Below are 24,544 nucleotides of genomic sequence, written 5' to 3' on the forward strand. Positions count from 1 at the left end.
AACTCACTACAAAGACTGACTGCTCAAGTTAACAAATCCCCATCACACACCTACTGCAACACTCACTAGTCTTTTTACATCAGAGATAACCTTTCCAGAGCAGTATCTCTTCTCAAATAATCTCAGAAAGAAAAGTTGGATCCTACTGCATCACTTGGTTTGCAAACCTGCCAGCAACACAACTCCAGCAAACACTGGGGGGCAACTTTTATGTAGCTTTGCACTGCCTTCAGGCCATGCAGACACACCTAGTGTTTGCTAAACTTGAGAAGTCTCACCTGACGGGCGATTCAGTGAAAACAAGAGGATACTTTTCAAATGCCATTGAACCAATAGTAGGAGGCTCTGCTTTCACCAGAATGAGTTTAGCCAGAATTGCCATCGCCTCATCCTTTGTGATGGTGTCTGTGCCTGAGAAGCAATGCTCAACGTAACCCAGAAAGCATGGAAGAAAATGCTGAAGAGGAGGGAAAAAATAAAATAAAATAAAAATAAAGTCAAGGATTGGCAAGTCTCTTTAACCATGAACAGATCCACAAAAAACCCCACACAACACCAGCCACAGAGGAATCCAAACACTCAAAAATGAGCCAGCAAAACACCAGACTTACCAGTCCTGGTGCCCCAAGTCACCAGCACACAGGCATCGTCTTGCCCCAGCAGGGACAGTGATTTGATGTAAAAACTCAGTTTTCTCCAAATCTAGTCTCATCAAGACATTCCAGATCCGCAGCTTTACTTTCATCTCCCACTCCATTTACTTAATTTCATTCCTCACAGATCATCTGTTCCAGGCTCTTCCCTCCTGCTTACTTTTTCCAGAACTCCCTTCTCTTCATCTTCAGCCCACCCCTTTAATTCCTAACAAACAAGCTTCTTTTTTTGAGCACAGATACCTGTCACCTTCTCCAACCCTGATCAACATTACCAAGCTTCAACACAATGGCATAAATAATCTCTTTCATTCTCACCAGATCATTCCAGAAGTTTATACAAACATCATGTCAATACACAAAAATACTTCAGCAAATAAGGCAGGTGAATATACTAGGGATTCCTTCCCTTGGCAATAAAAATAAACAAAATGTACAAAAGCTTCCACCTGCCTTCTCCTCCCTTGGCAATAAAAATAAAATGTACAAAAGCTTCCACCTGCCTTCTCAAATTGCTTCATTGTGAACATCGCTTCAGAGAAGTCCAAAAGAAAGCGCCGTTCAAATCCACTTGTAAATATCTGCAAGATGCAAATGAAAGGTTGAAAGGAACACATTAACAAGAGACATTTCATAGTCAACTCTCCATTATCCACGGGACATTTTTCATATTTTCTGAGACACCCAGCCTGGCTCTCTGTTCACAGCTAGCAGGGCTTATTAGTTCAGGTACACACAGGAAATACTGTTTCCAGCGACAATTCAGGTACAGAAAAGCACAGCCCTTTTTAACAAGCCCTGCTAACACAGTGCTTTTTAACAAACCCTGCTGGATCCAACCTGGCTCTGTGCAAAGACAGCTTAGGTATCTCTTTAGTACGATGTGGAAAATGTAAGCCGAAAGTTCTAGGACTGCAGCACTGACATACCAACTGGCAGGAAATAGCTCAGGCCCAAAAAGTCTTTCAACTCAGCATTTTTCCTGTATAGCAGGTTGCAGAAAGTTTACCACCTCATGGGCAGAGCCAACCTGTATGCTTCTGAAAGACCCAAGATAGGAACATTCCTTTGTGATACCCAGGATCAGTGCTCCTCAATGCTGAGATGTGGAACATAGAAATACACACCTAGACTTCCTTCTCCCAGACCCTTCAGAAGACAAGGACAGCCTTAAGCCTCCTCCAGTTTAACAGAAGCCCATAGAAATATCCTCAAAAGTTTGAAGGACCACATCACGGAATCATGGAATCGTTGGAGTTGGAAGGGACCTCTAGAGATCAACTCCTTGCTAAAGCAGAATTGCCCAGAGCACATGACTCAGGACTGCATCCAGGCGGGTCTTGAAAATCTCCAGAGAAGGGGACTCCACGACCTCCCTGGGCAGCCTGTTCCGGTGCTCCATCACCCTCCCCATAAAGAAGTTTTATCTCATATCTGAAAGGAACTTTCTATGTTCCAGCTTGAGCCCGTTGCCCCTTGTCCTATCGCTGGAAACCACTGAAAAGAGTCCAGGTCCAACATCCTTCAACTCACCCTTTAGATACTTATAAACATAAATAAGGTCTCCCCTCAGTCTTCACTTGTCCAGGCATCTCCTGAGCAAAACTGGACTCGCTACACAGGCAGAACCAATCTTACTTCAACACAAGCCAACACTGAAGACCAGATCTGATCTTCTGTTAAACAATTGCAACAGCCTTGTTTTCCTATTGTATTATAACATGACATCTTAATTTTCAATTTTTTTTTTTACATACGTAGTACAACTATGGTCCACACTGTAAACTGAAAAATTATAATGTACAGTAACAAGAAAACTGAAGAATCAGACTCTGTAGTAGCATCTCCTATTAATCTTTGCAACACTGCATTTGATAAGAATGTATGCAGCTAATCCTGTCAATGCTTCAGGAGCACTAGTAGTACTGAAATATGCCTACCCCTGTACTTTCTAAGTCAAACTGCACTTGCCTGAACCTTGTTCACAAAGCTAATACATGCTGACTACATGTTTGGCAGTTTAGTGAAAAATGTACTTTTTTCACTAAGTCCAACTCACTGATATGGTTTATAATCTAAGGCAGAACACGTCCCTTCTCTGTTCTCCCTTCTTTCTCTACAGAGGCTGTAGCTGTTTGAAACAGAACCTGGTTTTCATCGCAAAGATGTCTGCCACGATGGCATTGCTACACTGACAGTCTGCGTGAGACTGTAAACGAGTCCCAAGACCACAGCAGATATGATTTAAGGCACTGGGCAGCTTCTACCCTACCTGCACAAAAAGTCTAAAGGGAACCTTATAGTCTATTTCTTAGCCTGAAGTGGAATGTTCTGAAATCAGCCTGCTCTAGGGAACTTGAACTGTGGGATTTCTGCTATAAGCAGCAGTCTTTGTTACCTTCTCAATAGCTTCTTTGGTCAAAGAATCAGGCAAGAGAACATTCTCAGCCAATAGGAATGCAGAAATGGTGTTCAGCAGGGTCTTGCAGCAAGATGGCGAGAGAGCTGGTGTTTGCAACATTTTTAATAAAATCTGAAATTAAAGAGGGAGAAATTACATTTGCCTATGAAGATAGTGATTGTCTGGTCTGAATGATCTGGACAGTCCCTGAAGCAAGAGGACATAGTGTTCTAAGCTTCAGCCCACAGAAATGAATCCTAATAGTCCTGTTAAAAGTTCGAAAGCACTAAACCTACATTTGAACCAAACAGAGTCAAACGTATGTAAATCTGGTAGAACTGCTCTACCATTGATACGGGGGTCTAGGTCTCCTCCACAGTGGCAGGAAGTACCAAGCTCAGCATGTTCTCTAGCAGCAGCAGCTGCCTGCTTTTTCCCATGCTCATTTAAAAGAGAACTACACCAGCATTACAGTATGGAGGTAAATTCTCATGGGATCAGAGAGGTACCAATACTTAAAATAAATGCTTCTGCTCACTCAAATCCCAAACCCACTGACACATGAGAAATGTGTACAAGTGATTCAGCTCACTATACTTCTCCCATATTCAATTGATACTTCTCTGGCACTTCAACCAAAGTGTGGTCTGGCCTACCTGACAGACATCTTCAGGCACTGAGATTTTGGATCCATGCGCATGTTCTACCAGGATCAGATATGCTTGCAGAACCCTTTCCATCTGCTCTGAAGCTATACAGCAGTTGTCCTTAGTTATTTTCCTCTGCAAGTCTAAGAGTGAATTCTGTTTAAACAAAAAGGGAAAGCAAAATGTTTCAGATAAATCATCAGACCTTGTTTCACTTAGTGCTATTGGAAAGCCATTCTAAAGAATCAACATCTCATCGGCCCAACAAACAACTACTGTTGACCTTCTTCTTCATGTTCAACAAACTAAACCTTGCAGAAACACTGTATGATTCCTGCTATGCAAGAACACACATCCCAGATTCCTTGGACAGAAACACAAATAATCCCAAGATGAGAGTCTCCTGAAAGGCCAACATGCAACATACAAAACAGGAAAGAGGAAGCAAAAGAAGTATTTGGTCCCAGACCCACAATGGTATGGAAGCACCCAGCTTCCACTGGAATTATCAGAACTTAAGTACTTTTACACTTTATGCATCATTATGCTAAGGCAGATGCTGTGAGGTTACTCATATCATCTACATTATACAGATAAAGGAGTTGCTCTGAATCACTCTGGTTACTGTCCCTTTCTGTCCAAGGAATACCAACTCCCATCCTTGATCCTATAAATTGGACCCAATTTAGAGAGCTATCATAGACTATGAGAATATTTCCCTCTGTGCAAGATACTCCCAAGCACCCACTGGTTCCCAGGGTAAAAAACCAATCCTTGTTAAAAATAAGGAATTACATCACCAATTTCCAAGATTTCCTCGCAAGTGCAGATGCTGCATGACGCAGATGCCAGAGATACAAAACATCCAGCAGCAAACCATTCTGTAACCATTCTGTAGCTAATGACACTTAGACAGTAACTGCTAACTGGGTGAGGTAGAAGGAACAGGATGGGATTTTCTGGGAAACTATGTATAGTCACAGGGTGGCAGTTCCAAGAAGGAATAAATAGGGCTATTTGCCAATGCTGGAAGACTACTTTAAAGTTCACGTGTACTTGCAAAAGAGGTTGCAAAAGTGTCATACACATGACAATGCACTTAATGTTTCCAAAGCAGAAGAAAAAAAAATAATTCTGGTCCAATATGACACAAACACTTTTCTCGGCAAATGCACAGACTTTTTTCACTCTTTCATAAATACAATAAATAAATAAATCAGTGTACCTCCAAGCACTTGAAGACAATGTCAAAATGCTCCTTATGGATATGGAGTGCAGCTGATCTGATCATCTGCTCAAAAGCTTTTCCTACCATTACCCATGGTAGTTCAGTTTCTTCTTCAGTAATAGGCCCCAGCTTTAAGAGAATTAAGTTCATAGCCTGCACAGGAAAAAAAGCATATCATGTCCTTATACTCAGAAAATAAATCTAGTAATCCTAATATAGTAATTAGCCATATACTGCTAAATTATTACAGTGATTGCGATTCTTTCTAAAATGACTACAGGGAAAAAAACAACCACAAAAAGGCTATCACTTAAAATCTGAAATATCAGAAAGAATCAAAAGGCTATCACTTAAAATCTGAAATATCAGCAAGCAGTACTATTTTAATATATAGGAATATTAGAAATATTGCATAGGAATTCCTAAAAACAACCTTCTGCTCTTAAAGAATATTCTTAGAAGGTGGCTTTCAGATCTTATTAAGTAATCAATCAGCACACTTGTCACCAAGGATCCCCTGAGGTCAATCGGACAACACTCAATGATTTCACTGGGCGCTGCCTAAGGCTCCATTACAGCAACATTTTAACCAGCAATCTTTTCTTGTCTTTACCGTCTCTGCACAAGAGTGGAACATGTTTCGAACACCCTTGCACATCTCAAAAAATAGCCGTCCTACACCTTCCACCTTCTCAGGGTGTTCCCCCAGGTCACGAAGCATTAAATTGAAGATTATGTTTTTATCAGAAACCTACAAAACATGAGAACAACAACAACAACAACAACAACAAGTTATATTCTACTCAGAGCTGCCAGATGGATAGAGGCAATTAAATGGCTCCACTGCACCATGCTATTCTCCTAGACCTGCCTTCCACTAAACAGTTCAAACTAATTATTCCTGCAACCACACAAGGAAATTGAAAGGAGAAAAACGATCAGCTATTCAGTCACTACAACTCCCCTCACTGCCTCCTCCAAGATGTACATAGGTCTACTGAGGTCACTGCAGCTGAAATATGTGGTTTTGATTATGATTTTAGAGTTAAACATCTGCATAAATGCACCATTAAACTGGTCCCTACAGAACAGAGAAGAAAGTACAAACTGAACACAGAATCCTATCATCCCAAACTATAACCACACTTAGGAATACTGCAAGGACTCCTGGCCCAAGATTTTAAAACCCTCCATTTCTGAGGATTTGACTTGAAGTTCAGCAATTTCTGAAAACAACCAATCAAACAAATGTGCTTTATTAAGGTCTCTCAAATTAGAAATCTTAGCTTCTGTTACTTTGACTAAATAAAAAACAACAATTACCAATCTCTTGCTCTACTCCATGAGAGGCTGCTGTCTGGTCTTGATTGATCAGCCTGGGAACATTATATACTCTGATTTTCAGGAGTGCAAAAAGGTTGTCACAAGAATTTCAGTTCTACAAAGGCCTTAAAACATTACTCAAAAAGCCAGTGAGCAAATGTGCACTTACAAATTAAAGTCCCCCTTTTGCAAGATTACCTTACCTTTTCTAGTCATTTTAGATAAACCAACCACAGACACTGCTCTTAAAACAGTGTGCTAAGGCCTCTATTTGCCACTGTTGTTATGAAGTGCGTGACATTCTCAGTATAACACTCATTAAAAATGACAACTCAGGACATGCTGAATGCCAGTTCAGGCCTTGTTAACCCTTCTTCGGAGAAAACCTACTATTACACATTGAATCCAAGAGGCACCACAGAATGGAGATAGCGTCAAAATACAAACACATCTCTTACCTTTCTCAATAGAAAGACAAAACTTTCAGCAGCAAAGTTTCTGATGTGAAGTTTGTGGTGAGCCAGCAGGGTGCTGTACAGGCTACAAAGACACAAAATAATCCACTGTCTTAAAGGCAATGCAAGAATGGCCACCAACTGATTTTAAAACTTACGTTTTCAGTTTACATTGCCACTTTTTACACACACTAAGAATCTGTCCTCCTAGAGAGGGCAAATACACTCAACTCAATTCCTTCCCTCTCTCCCTGGATAAAGAACAGAGTTTTGCGAAGGCTAAATGACAATGCCAGGCAAATTAAGCTGCATTCAGAAATACCTCTAAAACCTCTGGATCAACACAGATTCAACTGCAGCATCAAGCTTTTTCAATATACATACTCAGCAGCAGTAAGTGAAAACAAAATTGATTTGATAAACTTCAGCTGAGCCAACATGCTCTCCTGTGCACTTTTCTAAACTTTTCTAAGTTTCTAAAGATACAATTTATAGGGGTGATAAATATTTGCAGTTCTCTGGTAAGTACCAGTAACAGTTGCAGGTAGCTCAGCACATGTTCAGTGCAGAGCGAGTGGTGTCTCAGATTCACAGCAAAGCAGATGTCTTTTCAATATGCCCAACAGCTTTTGCTGGGTTGGGGAAGGAAATCTGTAACCCCTCTTTTGCTCCATCTGTTCCAAACCGAAATTAGGAGCAACCAACATGGACCCAGGGGCTATGACAAAAAGAAGAGCCTTACAGCAATGTAAGATTGAACAAGCAGTCACACCGGGTCAGGTCCATCCAGCCCAGTATTCAGTTTACAGCAGCAGCCACAAGAAGATGCCTGGGAAAGGTTTAAAAACGGGCCAGGCACATACAAAATCATCCTGCAGGGACTCCCAAAGCCAGAAGTGGCTCCTGTGCATTTGGTAACTCCCTCCAACTTGGCTGCTTTTCCTTTGAACCTATGCCAGCCTTCACATCCACAGCATCCTGCGGGAAGGAGTTTCAATGCACACAAAACTGCACGTACCTCATCTGCCCTCTCACTAAGCACACAGGAAGAATGAAAAAACATAAGGGAGAAAATACTGGGAAAGGAACAATTAGAGTCTCAATGGAATCCATTCGATGTCGTAAGTCTAGGTATCTACAACTGGGAAGGACAGAAATGATACGACTATGACTGAGGTACTTGACACATACTCAAGAGACCTGTGTTGAATTTAGACTTCGTCACACCTCTCCAATATGACTCTGACAATCCAGTGTCTTTCAGAGCTTTGTTGACCCAGCTGAGGTGGATGCTTCCTCTCCTATCCCTTCAGGGGAAAAGGGGACCAAAATCCCCAATCTGCAGCGCAGCCCAGCCCACATCCCCCTTCTAATACAGCAGCCCATCAAAGTCAGTAGGATCTTAAAAGAAGCTGCATATGATAACACAGCTCAGAGTCTCTCAGAAAGCAGGGAGAGCATGCTACCAAGTATAACTGAGACATTAAGTCAGGTATTTGTGTGGCATTTATATTGCCACAGCATTTAATAGCTGCTGATCAAGACAAACATTAAACACTTTTACCTGTATATGTTGTGTATGTCCTTCACCATCAATCTCCACAAGTATTTGTAGAGGTAGGAAAGAGCAGTAAAAGCCCATTCCAGCAGCTCTGTGTCCTGCGTATCCAGTAACTTGGTGATGGCCAGGAAAAAGTCATTAAAGTGAGGATAGAAATCAGCCTGAAGATCTCGAGCCAGCTGCACCACTAGACTGTGTTTCAGAAAATACATCAGTGTTAGTACATTTCAAAACCAAACTAATAAAAACCTAGTCAAACACTGCATAATCCAGCACAGTCTCTTCAGAAAGACAGCATCACCTTTACTTCTCAGTTTGATTTAAATATCACTCAGTAGGCAGCTGTGGATGGCAAGAATCTCATGATTAAAAAAAAAATCAAGCAGATAACAGTAAACAAGAAGACATAAATCATTAACATCAAACAAAGCACATTAATATTCTGTCTGACACTCAGTAACAGGCTAATTTGCTTGCCTTGTCATGGTTTCTTTTTTTTTTTGAAGATTTAGAACCATAAAGCTCTATCAGAAAAATATGACCATTTTGGGCATCGCATCGCTATATCTTCCTCAGGCACAATAAAGAACAAGAACATTCACACCAGGACTCATGCTTACTCGTAATACCATCACGGCTTCTGACTACATTTTGTCACCATATACTTACTCTAATAGGGGTTGATAAGCGAGACTGCCTTTAACCTGCAGATGGGTCTTCAAGCTCTGCACAATGGCACTCTGGTAATGGACCAGCTGGTTGAAGGACTGGCATTTGTTGACCACTTCATTGTAGAATTGCACTGTTTGAAACACAAAAGAGAAAACCTGAAAACAAGCTCAGTTCCTGGTAAACTAGCCCAGTTTCTGGTACAACCCAAAATGAGGCTGTAGAGAGGTCGAGATCAGTCTCTTCTCTCAAGTCACAGGCAACAGGACAAGAAGAAATGGCCTTAAGTTGTGCCAGGAGAGGTTCAGACTGGATATTAGGAAAAATTTTTACACTGAAAGGGTTATTAAGCATTGGAATGGGCTGCCCAGGGAGGTGGCTGAGGTATCATCCCTGGGGTATTTAAAAGACAGGTCAACATAGTGCTTAGTGACATGGTTTAGTGACGGTTTTTTATCAGAGTCAGGTTGATGGTTGGAATAGATGATCTTAAACGTCCCTTGCGATCTAGACAATTCTATGATTCTATGTAGGATGTTAAAGAGTAATAGCTCTCCAAAGCCCATCCAAAAACCAGTCAATAGAAAATACCCCATTAGGCTCTGGATGCAGAAGAAACATTTTATGAAAATTTTAACAATTAAAGGAAAGCAGAAAACATGCATAAAAATGACATACTAAAATGCTGAGTGAGGTTCAGTTCCCTCCATTTTCGTAGTCCTTCAGAAAAGTAGGTTTCAACCTCCTGTCAAAACAAAGATAAAATAATAGGTACAGACCCTAATGAATATAGCCTGCAAACATGAGAGATTAAAATGAAGAAAACTACCAAGTACCTTAAATATTTCAAGAAATCTTGACTACCTAACTTCAAAAGTAGTTACTGAATTCCCCTGAAAATAAGACATTTCTTTCTATATTCAAAACACATTTTAAAATATTTTCTGCTGACAGGATTTGTTTAGCTGATTTTTCTTTACACCTCCGGCCAGTTTACCGGCCTTACATGCTGAGCCATAGCCCACCCATCACAAATGCTTTGGACTTCCTTTGGCAACCTCACAGATATTGAGTGGGAAGTTCAGAAGAACAATCCAGCAGGCCAGGAGGTAATAACCTACAAAGCACTATATTCACAATGATGTTCTAAAGGACACATATAGATGACCTTTCTTTATGATCTATAAAGACACGTGCACGCGCTTTGTACACATGCTGTGAATGTTTGCAACTACCCAGCATCAGTAAGTCTTTGCAGATCTGGACCTAGGACCTCTGACTGCCATGGCAGCATCTTCCACGCTCAGAAACACTCACAGGCCCACCAGCCACATGGAATAGAAGCCACTGGGGTGGTGCTGTCAGAGTGTCTCTATGGCAATACTGCAAATTATTGCAAAAAGTAAAAGGGAACAAAGCACAAAAGGAGGCTCCAGGAAAGGCAGCTTTTCCAGGAGCTTCTTTCCAATTTCCTCCTGAATAAATGTCTCAAGTGAATCTTTCATGGAATGTATCTGCGTGTGATGTGCTTTCAGGAAATGACCGCAATTGCTGTTCTCACCTCAGCGTAACTTCCAGTTCTGTCAATCCGATGAATAATATCGATATTAATATTGCTCAAGCGCTCCGAAAAGGTAAGAAACTGTAAAACATAAGGACATACGTGTTTCTTGCTCAATTCTGAGAACGGCCTCTCAACAGCACACCCACTGCAAACAAAAACCCCACTTCTAAATACAGGCTGCCAGAGAGCACACCTCAATCTGTAAACAATCAGAATTTTAAGGGAAAAAAAATATAAAAAAATGCTTAAAATGCCCAGTAGCGGGACCAACCCTCTCTCCCCCTTGCTGGGCATCACCACGGCTGGCAGCCCAGACCCCTCTGCAACACCATGAAAAAGATGCAGAGAAATCTACCCAGATTCCAACAAACTGCCCGGCTCTTGCTTTCCCTGAAACACCACCGTGGTTAATATCCCCACTGGACGTTACTTTTTTTTTTGTTTTTAATCGAATTGTGTCAGTTTTCTACAGGAAGGCTGTGGTGTGCCTGCAGGGTGACAGGGACGGTGACTCGGCGCGGGGAGCCCCGGGGGAAGGGGGAGAAGCCGGAGCGGGGCGCGGGTGGCTCGGCTCCCCGCCACACCGCCCTCCCTCAGGCCTCCTGCCCCAGCACGGCTGCGGGAGCCGGGCGCCACCATTAAACCAACATCCCACGGCCGAAACCTAAAGACCCTTCCCCCGGCCGCCAGCCGCGGAGACCCGGGGCGCTCACCCGGTGCGTGTTCCCCGACTTGTGGGCTGAGGACTTGTTCTTCATGGTGGCGGTGGCGGGGCGGGGGCCACCCGGGCCCCCCAGCGCGGCGCAACCCCACACCGACCGGCCACACGTGCGGGCCTAGGCACAGGGCGCCGCCATGCCGGCCGCGGGCTGCCGGGAGGAGGAGGCGGGCCCGCCGGCGGAAGGGGCGGGCGGCGGGGACTGGGGACTGGGCGGGTGGGGCCGACCCCTTCCCCGAGCGTACGGTGAGGGCAGAGCGGGTCACCTCCCGTGGTGCGGGGGACGGCCCCAGCGGGGCCCCAGGAAGAGAAGCCAGTACCGGGGGAGAAAACGCTGTGCTCGGCGCTGCGCTGGTGGCTCGGCCCGAACCATTATCGGGCCCCGGTGTCAGTGCGGGCTTTTGTCCAGACCTCAAAAGAAAGCTCATCCCAGACACAAAGTGCACGCAAATTAAATCATCTCACAAGAGCAAATTTACTATTAGGTGAGATACACTGCTATGATTAATATTAGACGCAGCAGCATGGCCAGCGGGTGCTGGCCCTCTGCTCTGGTGAGACCCCACCTGGAGTGCTGTGTCCAGCTCTGGAGCTCCCAACATAAGAAGCACATGGACCTGTTGGAGCAGGTCCAGAGGAGGGCCATGAAGATGGTCAGAGCACCTTTCCTATGAGAAGACAGGCTGAGAGTGTTGGGATTGTTCAGCCTGGAGAAGAGAAGGCTCCAGGAAGACTTAACAGCAGCCTTCCAGCAGTTAAAGGGGGCCTACAGGAGGGATGGGGATGGACTCTTTATCAGGGATTGGAGCGATAGGATGAGGGGTAATAGCTTTAAACTAAAGAGGGGAGATTTAGGTTAGATATTAGGAAGTATTTTTTGACTGTGAGGGTGGTGAGACACTGGAACAGGTTGCCCAGGAAAGTTGTGGATGCCCCATCCCTGGAAGTGTTTAAGGCCAGGCTGGATGGGGCTTTGAGCAACTTGGTCTAGTGGGAGGCATCCCTGCCCATGGCAGGGGGGTTGGAACTTGATGATCTTTCAGGTCCCTTCCAACCCAAACCATTCTATGATTCTACAATTATGGATTTCTCATTGCTCACTGCTGCCTTCAGGGCCTGCAGCAGCTTCTGTCTGTGAGGGTAGTTGCAGCTGGGGAGATTGGAGACGAGTAGAAGCTGGATGAAGCTTTGGTTTGGGCAGGTGCAGTACAAGCCGCCCAGAGCCCCAGGACCATTTGGGCTTGCAGCTTACAGGGCCTGGGAGTTTCTCCCTCCCTAGCCTGCCTGTCCTGCCTGTTACAGGCAGCTCAAGGCCAGCCTCAGAAACCAGGCTTGTGGGTTGTTCAGACAGCAAGACACAAGGTTGGATTTGAGCACGGCTGAAGTTCACTATTAGGAGCACGTAGGGACCACAACTTTGAACAGACCCAACAGGTTAAACACTGCCAGGTGCATCCAGAAAAGCTGCCCACAGGCAGGCAGCAAGCCATTAACACGATAGCCATCTGGACAGGCAGGGGAGCGTGCTCGCTCCAGCATCTGTGAAGTCAGAGAACTATGGAGACGGCTGTCAGTTTTAAAGCTTGCTCTTCTGCTGCTGGAATAGAAGGGACTCCTGGCATTTGCTTTATGTGGGAAGAGAATGCCTATTTTAGGCACTTGACTTCAAAAAGTTTGGCTTAAGTGTTTTCAAGCATAAATATCTCCATGAGAAAGTGCAGCTAAAAGCAATTGGAGAGGTCTAGAGCCACAAAAGAGTTTTGGCACCAATACGCAACTGTTTAAGAGCACAAATACCTCTCCAAACATGATTAGTAAATTCACTTAATATGTCTCCTACATATTGTGAACTTGTGAGAAGTACAGTCCACAAGATCTTTTTTCCATTATGAATAGCACGTTGTAGAGTTGTGGAACTTTCTGGAATGCACATGCTCCAAACACATCCAAGGGAATGAGCAAAATAAAACATTCCTGGAAAGTAACAAGAAGTTACTTTCAGAGCTAAGGTGTGCTCTGCCTGATGCAGAAGAGGAGTCACCAGCAAAAATAAAAGACATTAGAGGAAGTTTTTAAAAGGTTACAAATATTTCTTTATGTTTGTTAAACTGGCAGCTTCTCAGAAGATTGAGACAGGCTAGACCCGCAGCTGCTGATTTTCATGAGGGTTTCACCCACAAGAACTACTGATGGACTGCGTTTCAGCCAGCACTGAATACATCTCTGTAAGTCTCAGGATGGTAACTCAGGTATTAATACCTGCGTGGGCGTGACAGTAGGTCTGGCACTTCAGCTGACAAGGTTCAGTGACCCAGAAGGTTGCTTCCCTAGTTCAAGCCTCAGGCCTTTTCTTGTACTTTTCCAGGAAGGAGATGCGGCTCTCCCACCTCTGGGCAGGCCCCAGCTCCAACACCCTGCGATTATCTGTTGGGCCCAGCTGTCAGCAAGTTTTTTTCAGAAATCCATGCTAATGGCAAGCAGATGGCCTTCAGAAGAGTGATGGCTTATTGGTAGTAATACCTGTAGAGGCACGTAGAGGAAACCATTGTAAAACAGCACATGCATGTCTATCAAAGTAGTCACCTAGGCAGATCTGACTTCTTCAAACATTTGCTGTGGGCTACAACCACCAGTGCCTGACAGTAATCCATCAGCACTTCTGGGGCAGGTCTAATGTCCCATGTCTTCTCCGTTCCTTGGCTTTTTAGTCTTGTTGTCCAAAATCTATCTGTTGGACGTGGCAAGAGCCAGAGCCACTCTATGTAGAAGCAAAGCAGGCTTGCCCTCTGAAAACGTGTCTTACCTTGAATCGGTGTTACACTTTCCAACTGTTTGGGGTTTTTTTGTTTGGTTGGTTTGGGTTTGGTTCTGGGGTTTTTATGTTTGGGTTTTTTTGTTTGTTTTATTTATTTATTTTAATAAGCACTGTCAATTTAGCTAATAATAGTAATTTGGGTAAAATACCTCACTATTTCACCCAGGATGGTCTCACAAGGCAGAATTCATCTCACATAATCTGCAATGGCTGCTTCTGAGCAGTCAATTTAGGCTCCTTTTACATTCACTGCTGATCTGGGCACATTCTTTTACTGAAACATCTGTGTTAGAATAAAATGAATTGTGCCTTAAAATTGGTAATCTCAGAGGGTCTAGATGACCCCATTATATGTGCCTATCTGCTACTGACCCAGTGAATGCCCTCTATGACATGGTTCAATAGCTATATAAATAGACAGTATTCAAATTATTGTAGAATTGCTCTACTTCCATCCTATTTTTATGTGTATTAATGACAAACACAACACATACTCCTGAATCCCGTATGACACTGAAATTTTAACCTAAAGGACATGCTATCTGTTACAAGCCAATGAACAGCCAGGACAGTCTATTTTTAACCTCAGGGTAGATTGCATAGTTGCACAGATGTAAGATCCAATTTTCATTTTTTCTACTATATTCATATGAGCATGGTGGAGATGGGCCAGAAAACGAGTTACATAGGGAATTTCATTGTGAGAAGATCTTGCTTTTCAAGATGAAATATAATGGGCAAATAGATTAACAGAAACGCACATGAATTTAGCCAAACAACTTCCAACCTTGGATGCCCAAAGGTAGGTTCCTTACTCAATATTAAAGACACTAAATAAGTAACTGGAGTCTTGAAGTGGTGACAGCTACCTGCCTTGGCTGTGAATCCAGAAGTCCTTTGCCTGTTTCACGACACCGCACAGAACAGCCTGGGGTGCACGGGCTGGGTGCACATGGCTGGAACATCACTGCATCACAGGAGCTCTCTGAAATCCTCCATCGAGGGGAAAGCTGGCATGAGTCTGAAGGCAGGTTATACAAGTGCATGCATAATGCCTTTGCTGTACTCTTTCAACTGAAACAAGCAGATTTTTTTTTTTTCTCTGGAAAGTAAGAAGAGGCCTTTGAAACACAATGACATATTTTCATTGCCAGTTTCCTCCTCAGCTTCTAGCTGGCATTTTGCCTTGCCCTGTGGGAGAAAACCGCACAAGATTATGTAGGATATTGTCAAGAGCACTTGCATTTTCAAAAACAAAGCAGACAAGATACTGGAATCCTGTTCTGCAAACTGGTGGAACTGTTTGGCCACATTTTTTCTAATATGCCTGAAGCACAGAGATTCTGCAAATAATGCAACTCCAGGTCAATGCTAGCTGAGTCCTGGGGAGAATTTCACCTACCCTTAGGTTTGCAGATCAGAGAAGGGTTTGGACAAGGAGCTGGAATACAGATCCCAGATTTCAGCAGCTATTTGAGTGAGTTCATGCCTGAAATATCCCGTATCTAAGGACTTCCCTCACAAAAAGAGGCACTGGCAACCTGATTCAGCCCATTGAGGCATCTAGACCAGTGGCTCCTCTATTGCAAGTCAGGGTCCTGCTACAGAGCCGGAACAGGTTGGCTGTACTAGCTCCAGCTCTAAAAGTAAACTAAGTAGTGCCAGAGTACAGGATCATCCACACCAATTAATCATCAACACAATTCCTGGCACAATTTTGGTTTGTGCCAACTAGTACTATTCCAAGGTTTCTGCCCAGTAGGAAGCCACACCTTGGGGGTTTATTTTTGCGGTGAAAGTTTTAGAGTTTAATTTGTGTTGGAAACAAAATGGGTCTGATTTCTGCACAGACAGCATTTATACAGATGGTTCCAAGAATGGAAGGGATTGCAGTGGTGACTGCTGCTGCTTTATTGCCTTATTTATTGCCTTTATTCAACCTTATTGAAAGCAACAGCAACAGAGGCAGCAGGAGGAGGACCTGCAGAGGAAGCAGGAGACGTGGAAAGGAAAACGAACAGGGAGGATGGAGTCTTGGCCCCCCCCAAAGGGATGTGAATTCTCTCCTGCATTTTGCCCCCACCACTAGAATCTGTCTGGATTTCAGGATCCCTGTCAGCTGTGTGGGACTACAAAATGTCTGATTGGTCTAACTCAGATTTCTGACAACTGTCCCGAAACCTGGCTGGTTTGGCACATCCAGGAACAAAGCACAAAGCCTTTAGCAGGGAATCTGAAACTATGCTTCCAAATCTCTCCTTCCATCCCACCCCAAATCCCTCTTGTTTGTTTGGAAGCTTGAAATGACAGTGTAAGATGACAAATTTGGGCTAAGGGATCACAACTGTAAGTTTTAAGGTAAAGCTAAACCTTCCAAAAAAGGGAAGATGGAAAATGGTAAAAATCTCTTAGATGCACACAAGGAAATGCTTCCCTTGAAATCATTGTCACCTCCCATCTACAATTTTCTTTCTCTTTTTCGGTCCTCTCTTGCTCTGTCTTTATTGGTCCCTTAACTGTAAAAGGCCACTGAGGAAATACTAAATGCATAATGCAAGACAGCAATTTGTCACAGTGATGTTGAGAAGCTATTTGTGAGTACAAAACATGAAATTATAGAAAGATGGGGTCAAGGATATTTCCTTTCTCAAATAGTTTCTGCCTTCAAACTTGCAAACTCAGTTGTGCATGGCATTCAGGGGTAAATAAAGCCAGGCTCAGCATTTTGTTACTGAAAGGAATGGGATGTTCCTGAACATTGAATAGAAGGTAGACATACAAAGCAATGATACTATTCTTCATGTCTCTGCATCCATCTCATTCATACAAGATAGATTCAAAATTTAGGTACCTAGATTTGAGGTTTTGGTTAATTAATTTGCCTTTTTTTTTTTTTTTTCCTAATTTGAAGCTTGAGCTGTCCTAATATTCATGCAGCTCTAACTTTGCTTAGGTAGTTCCAGTAGAGTTGTATTCTACTGGAGTTCCAGTAGAGCCAGTACCACAGTTAACCATTCCTGGCCTTATAGATCCAGGAGACATAGTGTACAGAAGATTAAACTGTCAAGAAGATGTCTAATAATTTCACGCAGAGCCCTTTAGCAAAAAACCATTTAAACTGATACATACCCTTAAGCTGAGACTGTTATGAAGCAGCCTAATTTTGGTGCTGATGAAATATTTGTGGGTAGCTTAGAAAGATGGAAGAACTTACACAACATCAAGAGACAAAGCAGCCCTTCTTGCCACTTCTACTGTGTTGGTGCTGTTGGTACCGGCTGCTAAATCAAAGATGTTCACGAGGAAGTTCCAGCATTGGTCTGTATAAGCCAGAAAAAAACAAACAAACAAAACCAATAACAACAACAAAAAACCCAACAAAAAAACCCAACCAAACAACCATGACTAGATTCTTTGGTTCGTTTCCAAAACTCTGTTACCTGAAGAAGTCATACTGCAGTAGGACAGAATCACAGAATGATATGGGGTTGGAAGGGAGACCTCTGGAGATCATCTAGTCCAATCCCCCTGCCAAAGCAGGACTTTTAGGGACACCTCAGATACATGTTCTTAACCACTCCAAGTTTCTGCTAGTCAATGAGTCCCTGTCTGTGATAAAAACCTTACGAGGAGATACAACTGCACCTTGCTTGGAAAACAATTCTCTCTGAAAGGAGAGAAGTTGATAGTGCTAAGGAAAGAAGCAGGGCTGTCCCTTCTTTCCACAAAACTTAAATAAGCTTTTGGACCTTGCTGCTGCTTCTAGTAGTGACTTGTGGGTCGAAATTATGATCAGATCAAATAGGAGCCCTTAAAACAACTGATTCAACAAATGTACTGAAATAATAGATCCCTGCACAAAAGATATCCAGGTAGGGACTGACACTTCAGAGAAAATGGAAATGAGCATAACCTCCAAGTGAGGAAAAAAAATAAGACAATGAAGAAGGTAAAGTCTTCATTTCTTGTACTGGGCAGGCACTTACCACAAAGGTACAGTTCACCTCTCTGCCTTTAGCCACCTGCTGCACAGAGGGCTATATTTGACCTGGTGTTCATAGCCAGTGGAAGATGAGTACTTACAGGGTGCCACACAGACAAGTGCTCCACCAGTGCCTGTTTTGAAGTGAGATGAAATGAACCCCCTTAAAATAGTCATCAGCTAATGCTACCGTACAGATACAGAGCATCTGCTGTGCCAAGAGATGGATTCCCTTAAAATGCACTGTGGCCAAAGTGCTTCTCCTCTACTGCCATTTCTACCTCAGTGCTTCCTTGTGCATCGTGGCATTCACTGAGTTTGCAAACTGCTAACACTATCCTTTGGTATTTCCATTATTGGTATAGCCTGACTCTGCAGAAGCTGTGGAGGCTTTAAGATGCAGGATATGCACCATTCTTTTTTGCATCTTCAGGAATGCATGTTAAAGTTCATATTCCTTCCCCTTTGCCTTAGCTCACAATCCACACTTTCATCAAAAACCCCTCAGTAGCCTGCTTGAATGCATCCTAACACCAGATACCAATACACTACAATAACGGAGATGTTCGCTGTAAGAGTCCCTGTGTGCCTGAATTGGTAACGTCCCCCTCCCATAGACTTTGATCATGAAAATCCACAAAATGCATGCTCACTGTCCCCCACCAACCACACATCACCCACTACACTCCAGCATCTTCCAACAGCCGTTAAGACTGCAGTCCACAAGGCCACAAAAACTACAGCATGTCCTGGCAGCATACTGGGAGAGACGAAGGATGCTGGAAGTGTTTCCACCCTCTGAAGAAACAGGGATTTTCCATTTCAATTGCACAGATAACATCAGAAATAGGTGCAATGAGTCTTATAGAGGAAAATGGAAGAAACAAACTGAAACCAAAGCTCACAGCTGCAGACAGTTGGACCTGAGGGAAAACCTCCTTTCTTATCTCCATTTGGTGGTGAATGTCACTTTGAGGATGTCTGACAAGCAAACCAGTTTAACATAGAGAGCTGGTGCAAATAAGCATAACTACCTTCAAACATTTCCAAGCAATGTATGCGTCTGTGTGATCTCCAGTGTGGGCAGCCTCGACAGCATGCAGAAGAGGGACTGGAGAGGATCAAAAAGGAACTTAAATGGGGGGCAAGGCAGTCAGCTCATAGAGACACTTGAAAAATGGAAAAATTGAACTGAATAGCAAACAACAATTTGGGGGGAAATGCCTCTTGGGACTGTGAATCCAAAAAAGAAGGGTTTCAGGCTGAAGAAATGTGGAAGGGAGAAGAAAGAGAAAAATTCTTAATATAAGGAAACAGGAGGAATGAAAGAAGAAAGGGAGCACAAGAGATTTAGCAGTAGGAATTACAAAGAAGGATGGGTGGCAGATAACAAGGGAGATGTTAGAATTGGTGACAGACACTCTGGAGTATGAATGGAAGAATAAATCAAAATAATCAAAAAGAAGAGCTACATAGGGCACGGGGGCAGTGGCAGGGAACATTTTTTCAGAGTATTTGTAAGTGCCAAAGTTAGCAGGCTCATTTCCAGAGGCTTCCTCTGTAGATACTGGAAAAAGGCAGGCTCCTCCAGGGAGCATATCAAAGCAGCAAAGTTTCTTTCTGAAGAGCCTGTCTCTCTGCTTCAGTTAGGGAGGAAACATAGGGAGCCAGGCTGCATAACTGAAGTACCTACACTGTACACCTAAAGCAAAACAACGCCAACTAGAACATGTGAACAGAGATTGTTTGGATAGTAGGTAGTGGGAAAAGGGAAAACAACAGATATAAAGTAAGGAAATTCAGAAAAGATTTACTGAGAAAAAAATCAATTTTTCGTTGATCATTCTGGTGAACATTTGACAGCCCTTTCTCATACATTAACTGCAAGTAAGCAAACTAGTTGAATTGTAATTCTGTTGATGCAAAATTGAACACCTTAAATAAACAAAAGATCCCAAAGCCATGAGAATAAAGTTCAAGCATGTAACTTATTTATCCTTTTTGAGTTAAAGAAGTAAAATCTGTACCACAATTTTATTCTCATACTAATTGTCCTCTTGAGCAAATAATTGTGCATCTGACTGCGTGGACAATCTATAAATAATTTTTTAAATTTGGTCTTTTAAATGAAAGAGCAGAATTTTCCAGCAAATAGGCTCTAAATCATTCCAATTTAAATGCTCAGTATTCAAAGCTAACTTAAGTACTTCCTTCAATCCTGAGGCACTGACTATTGATTTTAAAAGGTGTGTTGCTATTAGGGGGTTACACAATCTAAAGTTTCCTTATCAAGATCATTAAGCATTCACATGTGAATCATTTTGCTTCCAAATTACATTAGTTTAAATTTCTGATGAATGCAACAATAGAAAAAATAAACCACCAAGGAGGTTTCATTCAAAATGTCAACTGAAACATCATTTATTCCTGTGACGATTATGCATCTCTCTGGCTCTTTTCCCCCCATTGATCTCTTTCCCTGGAAGTCACTCCATCTCTCTTTGCATTCCAAGCAAGTTAAGCATAAGAGGACAAGCACTACAAGCAAACAAGTTGTTACCCTGAAAGACTTTCCATAATTAGGGTCTTAAGCAAAGACCCTAAGCAAACATATGCCCCTGCAAATTTAGGATTTGGATAGGTTGGATCATAGAATCATAGAAGATTGGAAATGCTACAGACATAGAATTAGGGAACCATGCTTCTTGAAATATTTAACTTGTGTCTATGTTGTGTTTATGTTGTGTTTATGTTGTGTCTATGGTGGTGTTATGAGGCATAAGACACTTGCAAATTGCACCACATTCTTGCTAGTACCCATAAACATACCACTCTGCGCTTTGGGCACTGCAGATCCGACTAGCTGGAAAGCAGTTTCTAAAACTGCTTGGAAATGTAGTCTAGTGATATACTTGGAAATAAAGACGTTCCAACTGCAGGACATCTCTGTACAAGAAAATCCCAGTGCTCAAAATACAGGTGCCACATGACTCTTTCTAAAGAACTTCTCCAAATTTCACAAGAAATACTGAGAATGATACTGCTCTTCTGAGTATCCTTGCAGGGTCATTGTGTCATGTCCAAACACTATTAACAGAAGAATAAATGACCAAAAAAAAATATTAAAGAGACAGCTAAGAACATCACTAAATAACACTGTGGAAGATTCCTCTAAAGTAGCATTAAACTAGGGGAAGCAAAGTCAATGCTGATGGTTGTCAGGTAATTAGCTGTACTAAGCCCAGCAATTCAAAACAGCAGTGTTTGGACAAGCACAGCAAGCAGGAGACATTACAGTGGAGACAAACACTAACTGATCTTCAGAAATATAAAACACCATCAGCAATGAGCTTCCCTTACACAAAAATCCAACCAGGCTTTTCAAGGTGATAAGTGATCCTCTTCAGGAAGCAGTTGCAGTTTTATTAATTTTAATGGGATCAAAATCTTCCAGAAGTAAAAGAAGTGCATTTTGACTTGAAGCATTGCACTGAGAAAAATCAAACTGTCCAATTAGGAGTCAATTATTAATTTTGATATATTGTTCCTAATAATAACAATGACCAAAAGGAAATTTAACAGGTAGCTTCATGAACAGAGGAGTAAATGGAACCTGGATCCCGGCAGCTCTGTGTCTTAGTGTTGGTTGGCTTGTGCATTTCAGAAGGTTAGAAGCTTTGCCTGCGGTTGGGTGTTTTTAAGGTCCTTTTCTCACATACGGTTTCACTGTTACCTAATAGAGGTTCAGCTCCTGCTGCAGTCTTCCTTTCAGCAAGAACATTTATGGGATCCCTCTTTTTTGCCCATCTACTTGCATGAAACTGGCAGCACCTTAATTTCTCTAAGGCCTCTACCCCTCTGCAAATTTTGTTGCGGTGTTCAATGGTTATTGGATGGAGAGCAAACAACTTCCACATGCATACACATATGTATACACACAGAGCATGATCCCATGCCCCTAATTTTCTGAGAAAATCATCCAAACAAAAATAAACAGAGTTTTTCAAAATGACAAATCATCCCAGAAAAGGCCAAACTGAATACAAGAAATTAGGTTCTGCAGATTTTGTTTTGAAATGTTTTGTTTGCCTATTTTTACCAGCAAGGTTTCCAAACTGCTCCCTGTGTAAGCAGAAGAGAGCAGAGCTTAGACTTCCGAACCCAGCCCTGGCACTACAGAGGAGTACTGTTGAGCAAGAACTGTTCTTCATCTGCAAACTCAGTCTGAAGCGGAACACTAAACCAGGGAATCACTGGAAGTCAGAATCAACTGGCTGCCAGGGCAAAGGGTCTCACAGCACTGCCGAGCAGGGTTCTCTGGGCCTCCAGTGCTCTCCTACCTCACTTCCAATTGCTTTTGCCCATGCCCATATTTGCCTACGAGCAGGAGAACCCCTCAAAGTGTATTTCCACAACTTAGTTCAGAGAGGTGGGCAGCATGCCTCCAAGTGCAGGGCTTGACGTATTTGCCTCTTATCTCTAGAGGGAAAGCCATCCTACTGACCTCCCAGTGCTGTGGCCCCATCCACATGAAAAGTAGCAGGGAGGGACTACCCTTCCAAGCAATACAGACACTTCCAGTAACACATCACAGAGGTGTCCAGTAATGAAAATAAGCCCGATGCCAGCACAAGGAAGGAACCATTGGACCCCATAGAGCAGTCTGGGGTTTGTTTAGGCAGATTCACAGCCTTTTTAATTTGAGGGTGCTGGAGAGATGTGAATCTTACACTTCCTGCTATTAAACACCAGATCCCACTGATGCTAGTGGATCACACAAGAACAGAGTCACAGAGGTAGTGAGATGAAGCTCGTAAGACCCAATGGAGATGGGACAAGGTGCTACAACAAAGTAATGAAACATGGTCTCTGAGTTTGATAGTAATTTAAACATCTATTGTAGCAATGAGAAAAAGCAGACACCTGTAGTTCTGTCTCTGTTACACAGCACAAGCCTAGCATGTTCCATGGAGCTAATTTGATTTCAGGTGTGAAAAATCCAGAAGAAATACATTTAGCGTTGTTTTCCAGGTCCACTTACTGTGATTTAGGATGTGGGCATCATACAGATTTGCTGCTGGTTCCTAAGACGGAAACATCCAAATGGGAGGATCCAGCCTTTCTTGCCACAGCAGTCATGATGACATTTGAAAGACGATTTGCTTAACACTCCTATAAAAAGAATCAAAGATGCCACCTGAAACTAGTGACGTGCATTTCCTCATAGCTGCTTATGTTTCAGTTAAGAAACATAATTTGTTTTCCAACACATGTTATCACTTGCTGTGTTTACATTATGTCAAAAAATGATAAAGGAGCAGAATCAAAACTGTATTAGTCCCATATAGTTAATACTTTAAATGCATGTTATTGTTTGAATAGTTTGAGCAACATAATACCTGAAAGAGTGCAAACAAGTGACACCGAGCGTGAAGCTTGGAGCAGCACAAGCTGTGGGTCTGGGCAGGAGGCCACTCATGTCCTTCCTGTGAGAAAGGGGATCATGTTTTATGACAACACATATTTTTGCTGGAAAACACCACACTGAATGAAGGTGCTGGTTTTATTGAAGCTTTGCTGGGAGGGTTTCTCATTTTTCATGTGGTCAAAAGCTGGTAACAGATAATCAATACCCTAATTAGTAGGGGTACAGGATAAGTTTCTTGCTCTTCCTCAGCAGGACATCTAGAAGCTGTTACTCATTGTATAAGTAATTAAAGAGTAATTGGGCCACAAAGACTGACGCCCTGACCTGCTGTGGTGAGATTAGGATGTGCCACTTGCACCACAGTGGCCAGTTTCTCTATGTTCAGTGACACATACTCCCAGATGGGCATCTAGAAGCTAGACCAACACAGGCATGATTTCACAGCTCAACTTAATAACCCTGCCAGACTGGACTTCTGCCTGCACCCCTTCCTTCCAACACGCTCTTAGAAATCTCTCTAAACAGCCTGCTAAAGCCAGAGCTCCTGAGGAGATAAAAGTGAGCTGGGTTTGGCTGTCTGGTGTCTGGTCAATCACTTCTGTCTAAGATACAGAAGGCTGCTGAAAACTGTCTAAAGTTGGTCAGACACAGGCAGGTCAGAATGCCTTGTGCTGAACCCAGAGGACTTGCAGCAAAGACCGCTTCCAGCAAATCCAGCTGTGGAGAAAAGCTGGGAGAGACTGGGCAGGAAAAGGGCCAAATGTAGTACTTGCTGCGTTAGTCCCGAGTGTGCTGCTTGCTATAGAATCTGGCACATCTCCACTGCTTGACATCCATTGCCTTGACATCCCATAGGTGCTTTTGATGCATTCCCCTGGGGGCAAGACAGGTGAAGCTCCGTCTGTGATATTCCTCTGCACTTTGACTCTTGAACCTGCAATTAATTGAAGAGTGTTATCAAAACTTCCGTGAGCTCAGCTCTGCTAGTGGGGCTTCTCTCACATGTAACTGCAGCGTTCAGCAACTCGCCTTGGCCAATGGCTATGATTAAATGAGTTATCTTCCAGATTGCTCAATCCGTAGAAACCTATGTATTAAAA

General features: G+C 42.9%; 1 protein-coding gene across 1 annotated transcript in view; it reads right to left on the minus strand.

Moving 5' to 3' along the window:
* Window positions 1-11,355, minus strand: part of UTP20 (UTP20 small subunit processome component) — a 65,179-nt gene extending 53,824 nt beyond the window's left edge. Inside the window, exons 1-12 of the mRNA XM_014963631.1 lie at window positions 11,215-11,355; window positions 10,499-10,579; window positions 9,616-9,682; window positions 8,938-9,070; window positions 8,272-8,460; window positions 6,711-6,792; window positions 5,543-5,680; window positions 4,927-5,082; window positions 3,711-3,857; window positions 3,052-3,186; window positions 1,157-1,234; window positions 279-457 (exon numbers count right to left, since the gene is read on the minus strand). Coding sequence (XP_014819117.1) covers window positions 279-457; window positions 1,157-1,234; window positions 3,052-3,186; window positions 3,711-3,857; window positions 4,927-5,082; window positions 5,543-5,680; window positions 6,711-6,792; window positions 8,272-8,460; window positions 8,938-9,070; window positions 9,616-9,682; window positions 10,499-10,579; window positions 11,215-11,259 — 1,430 coding nt within the window. The 5' untranslated portion in view covers window positions 11,260-11,355. The remainder of the gene's footprint in view (window positions 1-278; window positions 458-1,156; window positions 1,235-3,051; window positions 3,187-3,710; window positions 3,858-4,926; window positions 5,083-5,542; window positions 5,681-6,710; window positions 6,793-8,271; window positions 8,461-8,937; window positions 9,071-9,615; window positions 9,683-10,498; window positions 10,580-11,214) is intronic.
* Window positions 11,356-24,544: the final 13,189 nt, after the last annotated feature.

The sequence above is a fragment of the Calidris pugnax genome, unplaced genomic scaffold (genome assembly GCF_001431845.1).
Source record: "Calidris pugnax isolate Ruff unplaced genomic scaffold, ASM143184v1 scaffold44, whole genome shotgun sequence".
NCBI classification, from domain to species: Eukaryota; Metazoa; Chordata; class Aves; order Charadriiformes; family Scolopacidae; genus Calidris; species Calidris pugnax.